This window comes from Pecten maximus, chromosome 18 (assembly GCF_902652985.1).
Source record: "Pecten maximus chromosome 18, xPecMax1.1, whole genome shotgun sequence".
Taxonomy (NCBI): domain Eukaryota; kingdom Metazoa; phylum Mollusca; class Bivalvia; order Pectinida; family Pectinidae; genus Pecten; species Pecten maximus.
The window spans coordinates 28,327,638-28,342,846 of record NC_047032.1 but is presented as its reverse complement, the minus strand read 5'-3'; the positions used below and the strand labels follow the sequence as shown (position 1 = coordinate 28,342,846).

The 15,209-nt window shown below is 38.2% G+C and overlaps 2 protein-coding genes across 2 annotated transcripts in view; one reads left to right on the top strand and one right to left on the bottom strand.

Annotated features, from left to right (window-relative positions):
* Window positions 1–1,989, top strand: part of LOC117316716 (protein unc-45 homolog A-like) — a 47,863-nt gene extending 45,874 nt beyond the window's left edge. Inside the window, 2 exon segments of the mRNA XM_033871471.1 lie at window positions 1,533–1,661; window positions 1,663–1,989. Coding sequence (XP_033727362.1) covers window positions 1,533–1,661; window positions 1,663–1,806 — 273 coding nt within the window. The 3' untranslated portion in view covers window positions 1,807–1,989.
* Window positions 1,990–8,253: 6,264 nt separating this feature from the next.
* Window positions 8,254–15,140, bottom strand: LOC117316717 (transcription termination factor 3, mitochondrial-like). The gene is made up of 6 exons (XM_033871472.1): window positions 14,930–15,140; window positions 11,816–12,681; window positions 10,496–10,640; window positions 10,091–10,158; window positions 9,760–9,844; window positions 8,254–8,888 (listed from the first exon to the last, which is right to left on the bottom strand). The coding sequence occupies exons 2-6, from the start codon at window positions 12,677–12,679 to the stop codon at window positions 8,608–8,610; spliced, it is 1,443 nt and encodes a 480-aa protein (XP_033727363.1). The 5' UTR covers window positions 12,680–12,681; window positions 14,930–15,140; the 3' UTR covers window positions 8,254–8,607.
* Window positions 15,141–15,209: the final 69 nt, after the last annotated feature.

Below are 15,209 nucleotides of genomic sequence, written 5' to 3'. Positions count from 1 at the left end.
GTCGGTCCGAAATCCAAGATGGCCGCCATAGCCGCCATCTTGAAAAACACATTTTAAACTTCTTCTCAAGTTCCACCAGTGCCATTGAGCTGAAACTTGCCTGAAATGATCCTGAGATGATCCCGACCAAGTGTTGGTATTTTTCGGGTCGGTCCAAAATCCAAGATGGCCGCCATAGCCGCCATCTTGAAAAACACATTTTAAACTTCTTCTCAAGTTCCACTGGTGCCATTGAGCTGAAACTTGCCTGAAATGATCCTGATATGATCCTGACCAAGTGTTGTTATTTTTCGGGTCGGTCCAAAATCCGAGATGGCCGCCATAGCCGCCATCTTGAAAAACACATTTTAAACTTATTCTCAAGTTCCACCAGTGCCATTGAGCTGAAACTTGCCTGAAATGATCCTGAGATGATCCCGACCAAGTGTTGTTATTTTTCGGGTCGGTCCAAAATCCAAGATGGCCGTCAAGTTCCACCTGTGCTATTGAGCTGAAACTTGCCTGAAATGATCCTGATATGATCATGACCAAGTGTTGCTATTTTTCGGGTCGGTCCGAAATCCAAGATGGCCGCCAAAGCCGCCATTTTGAAAACACATTTTAAACTTCTTCTCAAGTTCCACCAGTGCTGTTGGGCTGATACTTGCCAGAAATAATCCTGAGATGATCCCGACCAAGTGTTGTTATTTTTTAGGTCAGTCCGCCATATCCGCCATCTTAAAAAACACATTTTAAACTTCTTCTTCAGTTCCACTGGTGCCATTGAGCTCGAAATTGGTGAGGATGTTAAGGAAGGAGGGCAAACAAAGTGTTGTTATTTTTTTGGCCTCGTAAAAACTTTGGCATGGCAGCAATGGTGGCCATTTTGTAACATGATTGCGCAATCATGGTTTTCCTGAACAACACCTATTTCAAACTTCTTCTCAAATTCCACACCGTGGGATTCAGCTCTAACTTACCAGAAATTATCCTTAGATGGTCCAGACCAAGTGTTATCATTTATTGGGTCGGTCAGATATCCAAGATGGCCACCATGGCCAACAGTGCCACTATATACTTGCTACAGAGAATGCATACTACAATAATATAAGGGTTTTAATTTAGAGTCAGATGACCGTTAAGGCCCCTGGGCCTCTTGTTATGGTTTAAAATTTCTGATTTTATATATACATTGTTAAACAAAAAGAGTTTTGGTTGAAATTATGAAACATACTATAATTTTCTCTACTGATTTTATTTCCAATGTCTCTTTTTGGATTGGTATCCCATTCTCAGGAGAGTGAAAAATAGAACCTTGTTCAAACATAACAAACATTACCTCTGTATTGTAAGGGATGCATAAATTGTTTTTGCCGAAAAATTATTTCAGAACATTGAACATGTCGGTCTAACTCAATTATTGAAAAATGATACCTGTTAAAACCAGACAAAAACTAAAATATGTGTAAACCTCCAATACTAATATTACGATCAAACTTTAGAATGCTGTTGGTTTGTCATTAATAGCAATTCTTGTTGAAATACATTTTCAGGTAAACTCCTGGTACGAGATACTCCAAAGTCTGTTGGTTGAGGAATCAGTTGAAGTCCAACATCGAGGCTGTTACATTGTTATGAACTTGATGTGTGCTGATAAAGATATTGCTGCGAAGCTTGTTGAAGGGACAGTTGCTGGAAATATTAATGGCACTCAGTATTTTAGATGATCCTACCCGTGCTGAATCTCGTAAATGTGTGGTCACCGCTCTGGAAAAAGCCGTAGAATATGAACTTATCAAGTCTTTACCGAATGCAAATAAGTCTTGAAAAAATATTCTCACAGAATTTGTACAGAATTCTGTAGTCAAGTCATGAGTGTATGTGCAATGATCAAATTTATGGATGTTTTCTAAACTTCTCATTCAATGGCAAAAGAAGTCGAAATTGGATGAAGCAGTTTTGGTAAGATGCTTGAAACATGTTGTGATTATGGACATAAATCGGGTCTTCCTTCCAAATTGTATTAAATGTACAGGGTGCTAAAAACATTTTAAAGGTCATTTACTGTTGATAATTACCCTTAGTAAATGATCGATTCGAAAACAACTGAACAAAGAAAATACATGTATCTTCAGACTTTTTTTTTTCGAAATGTTAACTACCGGGGTACTAGCATCTCTCTGTTATATCATATTGGGACGAGTTCTTAATTATCTTAATTAAGAATGCCATCAGAAGTGTCTTTAACCATCTGTCAGATGTTAAACCACGTGTTTTGTATATATCAGTGTGCAGTATGCTTGTGATTTTGTGTGGCTAATTTTCATTCTTTTATCCAAATATACATTAATTTTTAGCTCACCTGGACCAAAGGTCCGGTGAGCTTATGTCATGGCGCAGCGTCCGTCGTCCGTCCGTCGTCCGTCCGTCCGTCCGTCGTCCGTCAACATTTGCTTCAAATCGCTACTAGTCAAAAAGTTCTTATTGGATTTTGACCAAATTTGGCCAGAAACATCCTTGGCAGAAGGGGAACAGATTTTGCATAAATGGTGACTCTGACCCCCAAGGGGCCAAAGGGGCGGGGCCCAATACAGGAAATAGAGGTAATTCCTTTAAATCGCTACTAGTCATAAAGTTATGAATGGATTTGAACCCAATTTAGTCAGAAACATCCTTGGGGGAAGGGGAACAGATTTTGCATAAATGGTGACTCTGACCCCCAAGGGGCCAAAGGGGCGGGGCCCAATACAGGAAATAGAGGTAATTCCTTTAAATCGCTACTAGTCATAAAGTTATGAATGGATTTGAACCCAATTTAGTCAGAAACATCCTTGGGGGAAGGGGAACAGATTTTGCATAAATGGTGACTCTGACCCCCGAGGGGCCAAAGGGGCTGGGCCCAATAGGGGAAATAGAGGTAATTCCTTTAAATCACTACTAGTCATAAAGTTATGAATGGATTTGAACCCAATTTGGTCTGAAACATCCTTGGGGGAAGGGGAACAGATTTTGCATAAATGGTGACTCTGACCCCCGAGGGGCCAAAGGGGCGGGGCCCAATAGGGGAAATAGAGGTAATTCCTTTGAATCGCTACTAGTCATAAAGTTATGAATGGATTTGAACCAAATTTAGTCAGAAATGTCCTTGGGGGAAGGGGAACAGATTTTGCATAAATGGTGACTCTGACCCCCGAGGGGCCAAAGGAGTGGGGCCCAATAGGGGAAATAGAGGTAATTCCTTTAAATCGCTACTAGTCATTAAGTTATGAATGGATTTGAACCCAATTTGGTCAGAAACATCCTTGGGGGAAGTGGAACAGATTTTGCATAAATGGTGGCTCTGACCCCCGAGGGGCCAAAGGGGCTGGGCCCAATAGGGGAAATAGAGGTAATTCCTTTGAATCGCTACTAGTCATAAAGTTATGAATGGATTTGAACCAAATTTAGTCAGAAATGTCCTTGGGGGAAGGGGAACAGATTTTGCATAAATGGTGACTCTGACCCCCGAGGGGCCAAAGGAGTGGGGCCCAATATGGGAAATAGAGGTAATTCCTTTAAATCGCTACTAGTCATAAAGTTATGAATGGATTTGAACCTAATTTGGTCCGAAACATCCTTGGGGGAAGGGGAACAGATTTTGCATAAATGGTGACTCTGACCCTCTAGGGGCCAAAGGAGCGGGGCCCAATATGGGAAATAGAGGTAATTCCTTTAAATCGCTACTAGTCATAAAGTTATGAATGGATTTGAACCTAATTTGGTCCGAAACATCCTTGGGGGAAGTGGAACAGATTTTGCATAAATGGTGACTCTGACCCCCGAGGGGCCAAAGGGGCTGGGCCCAATAGGGGAAATAGAGGTAATTCCTTCAAATCGCTACTAGTCATAAAGTTATGAATGGATTTGAACCAAATTTAGTCAGAAATGTCCTTGGGGGGGAAGGGGAACAGATTTTGCATAAATGGTGACTCTGACCCTCGAGGGGCCAAAGGGGCGGGGCCCAATATGGGAAATAGAGGTAATTCCTTTGAGTCGCTACTAGTCATAAAGTTATGAATGGATTTGAACCAAATTTAGTCAGAAATGTCCTTGGGGGAAGGGGAACAGATTTTGCATAAATGGTGACTCTGACCCTCGAGGGGCCAAAGGAGCGGGGCCTAATAGGGGAAATAGAGGTAATTCCTTTAAATCACTACTAGTCATAAAGTTATGAATGGATTTGAACCCAATTTGGTCAGAAACATCCTTGGGGTAAGGCGAACAGATTTTGCATAATTGGTGACTCTGACCCTCGAGGGGCCAAAGGAGCGGGGCCTAATATGGGAAATAGAGGTAATTCCTTTAAATTGCTACTAGTCATAAAGTGATGAATGCATGCATGTTCTAAAAACAATTCTTGAGGTCTTTGAGACCTAAGAGAGTCTGGACTTCATTAATCTTTAAAGCAGTTCGGATTCCCACACTATAACCATATATAGCATTGTTAGAGATTTACAAATAAAACAAATTGAATATGAACATTATTTTGACATTTGGTCTAATCCAACCAGGTGAGCGATACAGGCCCCATGGGCCTCTTGTTTTTGTATCCACCACATAGAAATTTTAACACAGTTGTCCCCCTTATTATCAAACATTTCATGACCATAGATGGCAGTTCTATTATAGTTTGTAAAACAAGAACATAGATATGAGCATTCTTAAGTGCAAGTATGATGCTGGCATTGTTCGTTTTTATATAGTTCCCTAAGGAAAATATGTTTGTAAAGAAAAACAAAAAATCTATGCAAAAAATATGTACATTGTATTTGTTACTAATTTGTACAAAATCACCTTAATTTATTTATATATTATGTACGGAATAGATTTATATTCTGTTGAAATAGATGAATAAAAATATTTATGCATTTACATGTTCTCTGCTTCAAGTTTGCAAGATTCCATTGGAAAAACCACATGCTTGTATTTCTGAAATTCTGTAAATATTAAATTTCATTTCCTTTGAAATATTTATAATTTAGTAATATAAAGCAGGTTGTGTCTGAATTAATTTGCAAAATATGTGTTCAGGATTAATGATAAATCTGATTCCAGTTTTATGAAATAATTATCATACATCTTACCATTTCCGAGATTTTACAGATGAAATTGACACAAGATCATGAGAAATATGGAGATTCTTGTTCTCGGAAAATAGGACAAAAAATAGAGTGGAAGTTTTGTCATTCAATTCAGAAAACTTTCCTCGTGGATATTTCTATTGTATTTCAGAAATAGAGATTGAGATGTGGATGACTTTTTCTATCCATAGAAAGACAAATGTCAAAACTGTATTGACCCTACCATCAGTTTAACAAGTCTGTATCTGTATATCTGTACCTGGTACACAGGCACTAGCCTGGCCTGTATCTGTATATCTGTACCTGGTACACAGGCACTAGCCTGGCCTATATCTGTATATCTGTACCTGGTACACAGGCACTAGCCTGGCCTGTATCTGTATATCTGTACCTGGTACACAGGCACTAGCCATGCCTGTATCTGTATATCTGTACCTGGTACACAGGCCCTGGCCTGTATCTGTATATCTGTACCTGGTACACAGGCACTAGCCAGGCCTGTATCTGTATATCTGTACCTGGTACACAGGCACTCGCCTGGCCTGTATCTGTATATCTGTACCTGGTACACAGGCACTAGCCTGGCCTGTATCTGTATATCTGTACCTGGTACACAGGCACTAGCCTGGCCTGTATCTGTATATCTGTACCTGGTACACAGGCACTAGCCTGGCCTGTATTTGTATATCTGTACCTGGTACACGGGCACTAGCCTGGCCTGTATCTGTATATCTGTACCTGGTAAACAGGCACTAACCTGGCCTGTATCTGTATATCTGTATCTGGTACACAGGCACTAGCCTTATCTGTATCTGGTACACAGGCACTAGCCTGGCCTGTATCTGTATATCTGTACCTGGTACACGGGCACTAGCCTGGCCTGGCCTGTATCTGTATATCTGTACCTGGTACACGGGCACTAGCCTGGCCTGTATCTGTATATCTGTACCTGGTACACAGGCACTAGCCTGGCCTGTATCTGTATATCTGTACCTGGTACACAGGCACTAGCCTGGCCTGTATCTGTATATCTGTACCTGGTACACGGGCACTAGCCTGGCCTGTATCTGTATATCTGTACCTGGTACACAGGCACTAGCCTGGCCTGTATCTGTATATCTGTACCTGGTACACAGGCACTAGCCTGGCCTGTATATGTATATCTGTACCTGGTACACAGGCACTAGCCAGGCCTGTATCTGTATATCTGTACCTGGTACACAGGCACTAGCCTGACCTGTATCTGTACCTGGTACACAGGCACTAGCCTGGCCTGTATCTGTATATCTGTACCTGGTACACAGGCACTAGCCTGGCCTGTATCTGTACCTGGTACACAGGCACTAGCCTGGCCTGTATCTGTATATCTGTACCTGGTACACAGGCACTAGCCTGGCCTGTATCTGTATATCTGTACCTGGTACACAGGCACTAGCCTGGCCTGTATCTGTATATCTGTACCTGGTACACAGGCACTAGCCTGGCCTGTATCTGTATATCTGTACCTGGTACACAGGCACTAGCCTGGCCTGTATCTGCATATCTGTACCTGGTACACAGGCACTCGCCTGGCCTGTATCTGTATATCTGTACCTGGTACACAGGCACTAGCCTGGCCTGTAAATACATTGATTATTACATGAGATTTGCGCCTGAAATATCCCTGGAGTTGGTTGAGTGAATTAAATTCCCATGTACAAGTACAAGCCATCATTATGTATTTCAAATAAAATCATGACAGATACAAGTTTATTATTTATTATTTAACACAGGGCTACTTGTGACATTCTTTCTGGTGATATGAAAGCAGGTGATCAAATTAAATCAAAGGGCCAAAGGTCCTGAGAAACGTCAGGGTCTGAGGTCATATAATAAGAAATTTAAAATTGGATTTTATAGTCAGTTACATTTGTATCAGATGAAATGTCTGAATCTGGTATTCCTATTCTATATATAATCAAGAAAACATGTATAACATATTTATCAGCTGACAACTTTACAATAGCTGAGTATAGTTCTTTCCCTATTTCTTTTATGCTTGTGGAAGATTATTGATATACTCCTGAATCAGTAAAGCTGCTTGTAAACTTTGAAAAAAAATCAACTGAATGACAAATCGGTCTATTAACAGAACATGTTGTACAACCAAAGATAAAATCCAAGATGTACACAGCCTAAGTTTTTAAAAATTTTATTTATACTATAAGATGTTAATAAGGCCTATCAAACATCTATTTTATGACCCCTAGTAACATATTTTAACTCCGATAGAAAACTGCGGTCGCGTTGTCCGACGAGACATATCTAGTTTTGACACCGACGCCAGTACATCATGTATTCATGATCAGTCACGGATCATAATCATTAGATTCTTTTCAAATAAACAAATAATAACCTTATTTAATAAAATCCTCAAGAAAAACGGCAATGTTGTTTGTTACAACTTGCCTTCAATTCCTGGTGATATTTCTTGCGTATTCTAGCGACATACAAATGAATATGAAACTGTGAACGGTCGCTGGTTTAGTTACATTAGACATAACCGCCATTTTGGCCGACTAGTGATGAGTCACGTGACAGCTGAAGTTATCTCATGGAATGCTCGGGTGCATTTGACTACATAAATAGGGTTGGTTTTAGGCTTATATGAAATGTTCCTGCATATGAACTCAGGATGAACATATGAGTCTTAATACATGTGGATAGTTTCTCTGTGAATGCATGTAAATTTCCACGACGATCAAACTGATTTTTAATACTTTCTTTTTGAAGGCAGGATCGAGACAGAACTACGTAATCCTACGCCAACAGAATTGCATATACTGATGAGGAAAATGTTTATATTTATACTCTAAAATAGTCTAGAACACCAAACATTCATATTTCATTTTTAATGATTGCAGTAAACACGGTTTACATCAGTTAAATCGTGTCAATAATTGCTGTCAAAATAGGAACTATATTAGGCTGCGGATGTATATCATTTGTATGACAGAAAAGAGGAATAGTTAGCCGGAAACAAAAGTGTCACTAACAACATTTTCCCACCACGACTATAACGGCAGGTGCCAAAGGCATCCTGACGTTAACAATACATGATTTCATGAACACAAATATGCCTTATAAGGATTTCAAACAACAATATTTGTATTTCTTTTGTCTTTGACCTTGAGGTGAAGGTCACAATGACATGCTTTCTATGTACTTCACACCTGTAAGTGATGCTGCAGATGTACTTTAAGCTCTCAAACCATATAAAATTTGTAGCCCAGACAATATTTCACTTAAACGTTGGCACTCTTTTATCTCTCATTGTCTCATTAATGAGTGTAGCCCAGACAATATTTCACTTAAACGTTGGCACTCTTTTATCTCTCATTGTCTCATTAATGAGTGTAGCCCAGACAATATTTCACTTAAACGTTGGCACTCTTTTATCTCTCATTGTCTCATTAATGAGTGTATCACTAATTGTCTCAACTCGTCACTTCACAGAATTACTAGACCACTATAAGGTCGTTTTAAACTCCCTAAATAAGGCTGGTGTAGTCCTGGCTAGCTGGCAGAACTTTGACTCGGGTGAACACACCAAGTCTGTTGGAGAGATGTAATTTTCTTTGGTGGGATCATACTGTGCACGGCCAAGCTCCAATAGAAACAGATGTCGCTCCTTGATGGGATTGGTGGGGTACCGGAGAACGTAGCTGAACTTTGTGATGGTGTTATGGTCCATTGGGATGTTCATGAGCAAGTATTGTAGACGATGCTTCAAATTATCTTCTTCTGGTCCTGGAAAACAAAGATTTTAATCTGATCGACACTCTTAGAATTGTTATCTCCTTAGTTAATGGGCTAGGGATCGCTTTTCTATATGTATACACTTTGTAATACCCCTTCAAAGCTTACCTTTATGTTGCTGAAAAAAATTGAACATAAAATCCTCGCACAGTTTACATTTAGTCCATTTTTCATTACAATTATTATATACAGTGAAACCTGATTTTACTAATCACTGACTTTAACAAAATTCTTTTATATCTGACAGAACTACGACATGCTCCAATGTCACAGTCAACACTGATTTAATTGACACAATGTCATATCTGACACATTTACTTTGTCTAATACAGTGTCAGTAAAGTCAGGTTTCACTGTAGTACATATATAATAACAATTACTGATTGTAATGGGGACCATTACAGATGTCCCCCAAACACCCCCACAGTCATACCAATGTGTTCATTATCCCTCATAACCTATCTATACCAATTTTCACATTAATTTTACAATTTCTTAATTTTGACCAATCAGAGGCCTCCATTTCGTTACCGTTACATTTGCGAACCGGCTGACCTTGATGGTGTCCTTTGACCTACATTTAATAAACTAATCGCGAATTTCAATTCACTTAACAAGTCATGTTGTCTTCTGAAAACTCTTATCAAATGAGATTCTGATAGCTTTGACGTAGTTATCAAAACTTTAATAACATGAAAAAATACTCACAAATTTTAAATTCAAAGACAGCTGGACTCTGTACATACAGGTATGGAATAAAATACTTACTTATGTACATACAGGTATGGAATAAAATACTTATGTACATACAGGTATGGAATAAAATACTTATTTTAAATTTAAAGACTGCTGGATTACTTACTTTTAAAGACCGATGGGCACTGGAGGAGAATATTTTTCAACTGATCCTTTGAAAACCCATAAGCTCTAAACATCTCTATTGTTTCCTGAAAGTTTTTAAATAAAATAAAAATAAAAATTCTTGTGAAATATTAGATTCAAAGTAATATCTGTGAACATCATTATCTTGTTTCATATATAGGTTCAGCTATTTCTGTGGAGACGACGTTTCTATTCAGGAGGGGCAAGATGAACATTTATCTTCCTGTATTGGTTATTGTTTGGGAACATTAAATGTGATCTTCCTATGTATGAAGAGGCATGTCCTTGGCTATGCTATAACTTGGCCATACCTTTAATACGTCGGGGTGATTGAGAAGAATTCGTGGGACCCTGGTCATCACCTGTCTGGTCTGGTCACCTGCACCAGGACATAAAATCAGGTTTTCATCACATTAATTTTAACCTATTTAATTTTAGATTTTACTGCTAACATTCCAATCCTTACAATTGTAATTTGACAAACTTGACAGTCTTTAATTCAGAATAACTTTGGAACAATTATATTTGGTATACTGCATTTTTTTCTAAGTCACTTGAAGCTTTCAATATTTGAATCTGAATGAAAATAGGTCAAGTTATTCCTTTGAACCAATTTGATGGCCCTCACAGCATTTTACTGGCCTAACATCATTGCTCTATGCCGCTTATAGGGAAGATGTTTAAAAATAAATAATGCTGGAGAACTCCAAACTTACCTGTGAGATTGAAGAACTTTTGGTATGCTCCAATTCTTGTGTCAGTTGTAACAACCTGCAGTCCTAGAACGGTTGGTGCTCCAACAATTATATGTGCAATGGACTCCTTTTTAAATTTTTTTAATTTGAAATACTCCATCATCAACTGCAAGATAGAGAAGAAAAGTGACATGGGTTGAAAGCAAAGTGAGACAACTGTGTCAATCTCGCTCCTGAAACAACTAGATAATGAATGAGATTTTTGTTTTCAGGGGTTAAACGTCCTCACAACAGCCAGGGTCATATGAGGATGAGATAATTGTGGATGGATTATCAATTTTGTTTGTTACAGGATATTGGTTGAAACAGACAATGCTGACTCCATAACTACATATTGGTCTAATCGATGCTGACTCCATAGCTACATATTGGTCTAATCGTAAATGAAATTAAATCTATAATGAATTTACTGTTTAAATGTATATACCCGTATCTATTTTAATTTTTTAAACTTTTAACTTTGGGAATGCAAGACTTGTACAAAATTTTGAATCTTTACCACCAGAAGATATACAGCAAAATGGAAAATGATTATTTCTTCATTTTTTGACAGTTAAGGATGTTTCTTCTCTAGTTAAACTTGGTACAATACATCATTGAGACTTTTGAATGCAAGTTAATTGTCTCTCCGGTGCATACCAGTAAACTCCATCACTATCATCTTTATAATTACAGTACATTTTTTGTGTCTTTTGCAAAACAGACAGTGACAACATAAACATTGAGCTTGAAATAATGATATACAGTGTATTAATACAATTAGGGAACAACACCGTTATGTTTAAGAGATTAACAAAGATGATCACAAATTAGTCTCATCTTGCACATAATTTCTTTTATAAATACCGTGTAGTGCAATTTAAAATTGCAGGGTCAATATTTTGCGTTTTCGTTTACGGAACATATTAACATGGTTTCAATTTCCCTTTACACCTATTTTTTAAAATTATTTTTGTGTATCACTTGTATATCAATATATTTTAACATGTATCTACCTGTTACCAGAATACGTTTAATATCCCAACTTCTATTTTTCAGTTGATTAAAATGTACATTAATCTTATGTAGAGTTGTTTAGTTATATATTTACCAATAATGATACATACTATAATGTTGAACCTCTCTACAATGTCAGTGATATACTCAATATTTCACTAGTGTTTAGAATTCCTGGATTTTCGTGAAAAAGCAAATGTATCGCAAATAAAACCCCTGCAAAATATAGCCACTATACAATTCTCCGGCCCCCAGGAATAAAGTGGGGATACAATGAAATGTTACCTTTGCTTCATCAAACTTCTCAAATATGAAAGGATAAAGACCAATGACTTTTCCTAATTTGTCATCTGGTATCTCGGCCTCCTTCAGGAAAAACATCACTGGCATGACGTCCTGCTTCAAGTCCAACTTCACAAGACTACTGGCTGCATTCCGCTTTGCTTCAACCTTTGCCAGATTCACATTCAAATGTAACAGGTATTTTAATACATCAGATTTGGCTATAAAAGGTGCCAAGTTATAGGATTGAAAAGGCAATGGTGGAGCAGGCTGTGTGGTACCGGGGAGTTGACTGTCCTGATTTCTAGTACTGTAATCATAAACGTCCAAAGGTTTGGAAATAACCTGCTGGTCACCATGGTTACTGACATTGAGCAACATCTCGCCAACAGTTTCATCCATTTCCTGTGTATCAGAATCAGCACCAAGATCTTCCTTCATTTCTGCAGTGTTGTCTAGATCTCTTCTGAATTCAGCACTACAAAAATGTCTAGAACCACAAAATAGATTTGAGTTCAATTTTAACCTGGTCCCAGAAAAGTAATTTAACCATAGCACTGATGTCCTTATCATTGGTTTGCCCGAACAAGATAGTTTTGTAGATTTAGCCATATCAAAAATAAATGCTTTGAAAATACTGTTTGTATAAAGCCCTCTGGCTGATAAATAATGTCCTCCTTCAGGAGTTAGAGGAGGTGCAGAAGATCTCATCACTTTTTCATCATTAAGTTTGTGTAGTTCATTCTTTTGTGAAGAAGATCCAATATTAAGCGACCTCTGCCAACACAGATCACAAACATTGGTAGACCTCCCATAAACCTTCCTGAGGCTGTCGCCTAACCGAGAGGATAATCTACAGGCAGCCATCTCTGAAAATAAAATAATATACTTTAATCTCAAAGCATGAGAAATGTACATGTTGTGTGTACAAAATAAAGTTGATATTGTGTAACAGGAGAGGGATAACGCAACAAGACCAGGACTTGACCTAGGACCTCCGAACTCTAGATTGACCTGGGACCTCCGAACTCTAGATTGACCTGTGACCTCCGAACTCTAGATTGACCTGTGACCTCCGAACTCTAGATTGACCTGGGACCTCCGAACTCTAGATTGACCTGTGACCTCCAAACTCTAGATTGACCTGTGACCTCTGAACTCTAGATTGACCTGGGACGTACCTCCGAACTCTAGATTGACCTGGGACGTACCTCCGAACTCTAGATTGACCTGGGACCTCCGAACTCTAGATTGACCTGGGCCCTCTGATTTCTAGATTGACCTGGGACCTCTGAACTCTAGATTGACCTGGGACCTCCGAATTCTAGATTGACCTGTGACCTACAAACTCCAGATTGACCTGTGACCTCCAAATTCTAGATTGACCTGGGACCTCCAAATTCTAGATTGACCTGTGACCTCCAAATTCTAGATTGACCTGGGACCTCCAAACTCCAGATTGACCTGGGACCTCCAAATTCTAGATTGACCCGTGACCGGCAGACTACATGTGCGTTTTTGGTGTGTTATTTTTTTCATATAAAAACACAAAGGTTATTGCCATCTTTGTACATAATTAAGAAATATTTAACTAAATAAGATCTAAATGTCAGATTGAACACTCTGAAACATCCTAGAAACTGATTCTAAAATGCAAATGTAGCAAGCTGCCATATTGTTTACATTAACAACATATTGAGAAAATATCACCTATTACTCTCACGGAAAAATTTGTAGCCCGAACAAAATAAAAAAACGAATTTATCAACAAAAATGTTTGTTTCAAACCTTTTTAACACTTTTTATATGTCATTTCATCGGTTGATTGTATATGCCGGGTGATATCTTCAACAAATCAACACTTTAATAGCGTATAGTTAACAGTGGGGAAGAGGATCGAAGCTTGAAATTATGTCAACTATAGTCAACCACGGGGAAGAGGGAGCTTAAAATTATGTTGAATATAGTCGACAACAGGGAAGAGGGAGCACATTTTGATGTCGACTATGGTACTGAAAGAGTTAACAAAGTCTTTGACCAAGAAGACATACACAAGACCCTATACCACCCTTATAAGCAGACCAGAACTCAAACCTGGGACCTCTGAACTCTTGACGGACACTGCAATGATTTGAGATATCTTACCACCGTCATTTTAATTAACCTGGTCCAGGTCAACCACAACAATTTATGTTAATTATGGTATGTAGGCCAGTTAGCTCAAACTACAAGATGTTTATAGTCTTGAATAGCCAGAAGTACCAGTTTATGATGAATTTATATATATTTTTCTGGCTAATTTTATCATATACTATACATGTCGCTGTGATCATATAGTTAGAGGTCTATAGGGTTTGAGTACTGGGCATTTTTTCTCTCTTATTACAAATATCTAATAATCTCTTTCATTATTACTGTATGTTCTCCCATGTTTTGTTTTTTTTATTCTGTTGTAAATTGGTTTTCATGACTTCATGTACAGTGTACCAATGATGAAGCTGTTTCAAGGCGAGCGGACAGGCCTAGCTGTAGATTTTATTCTATATATGTACATGTTCTTAATTTTGGACAGTTGATTATATAGAACGTGTCATTCTTGTTTTTTACCATAGAGATTTATTGATATGATCCCAACAGGTGAGTATGCAGGACATACACACAAGTCTTAATTGTTGTTTACAGAGCTTTGTTGATACGATGCCAGCAGGTGAGGTGACTACATGTATCTAGACCATTGCAAGTCCTGGATGCACATGTACATGATCGGCTACATGTAACAAACTCAGTGATTAAAAACTACAGATAGCCTATATCCAAGTTATTGGAATGTGTTGATTAATCCTAAAATGCCAATTAAAATAAATCATAATATTAAAAATATAAATTCTAGTAAAAAATATCAATTTTTTAAATGTATATCTATTCTAAACCATGACTTATCAACAACTTTCTTGAAAATTGGTGTATAAAACTAGGGTAAGACACAAGGAGGTTCCGCATAAAGAAACATCATGATTTCAGATGAAGGGCTACAGTACATCCGTAGGAACGTTTGCTTAACTTAATTTAGATGAAGAAAAAAATGACATATATTCATCATGTTCATGAACTCAGCACCTGCGTAATCGTTCTGTTCAAGGCAGTTGTCTAACAGTACTGCAAATGATTAGTACATGCTCAGCTTTCGTGCTAAGAGGCAATCCATCACCATGCCTTAGAATCATTAAAAACAAATATACTTCCAAGGGCAGCACAAATCAGTAGACCTAGACAGCACGCACGTGTTGTTTTTGACAGGCTGTGTTATTGAAAAGAGAGTTCTGCGAAGGGCAAATAACTCTTTCGTCGAAACATTTAGTTTGAGCACTCTATACTATTGCGCTATTGTATCTTTATT

Bases quoted from the DNA above. Each gene is read 5' to 3' on its own strand.
- LOC117316717 (XM_033871472.1), bottom strand. From the start codon at position 12,679: ATGGCTGCCTGTAGATTATCCTCTCGGTTAGGCGACAGCCTCAGGAAG. The intron at 10,641-11,815 runs GTAACATTTCAT...TCTATCTTGCAG, and splicing joins AGAAGTTTGATGAAGCAAAG to TTGATGATGGAGTATTTCAA. The intron at 9,845-10,090 runs GTATGGCCAAGT...AAAAACTTTCAG, and splicing joins ATCACCCCGACGTATTAAAG to GAAACAATAGAGATGTTTAG.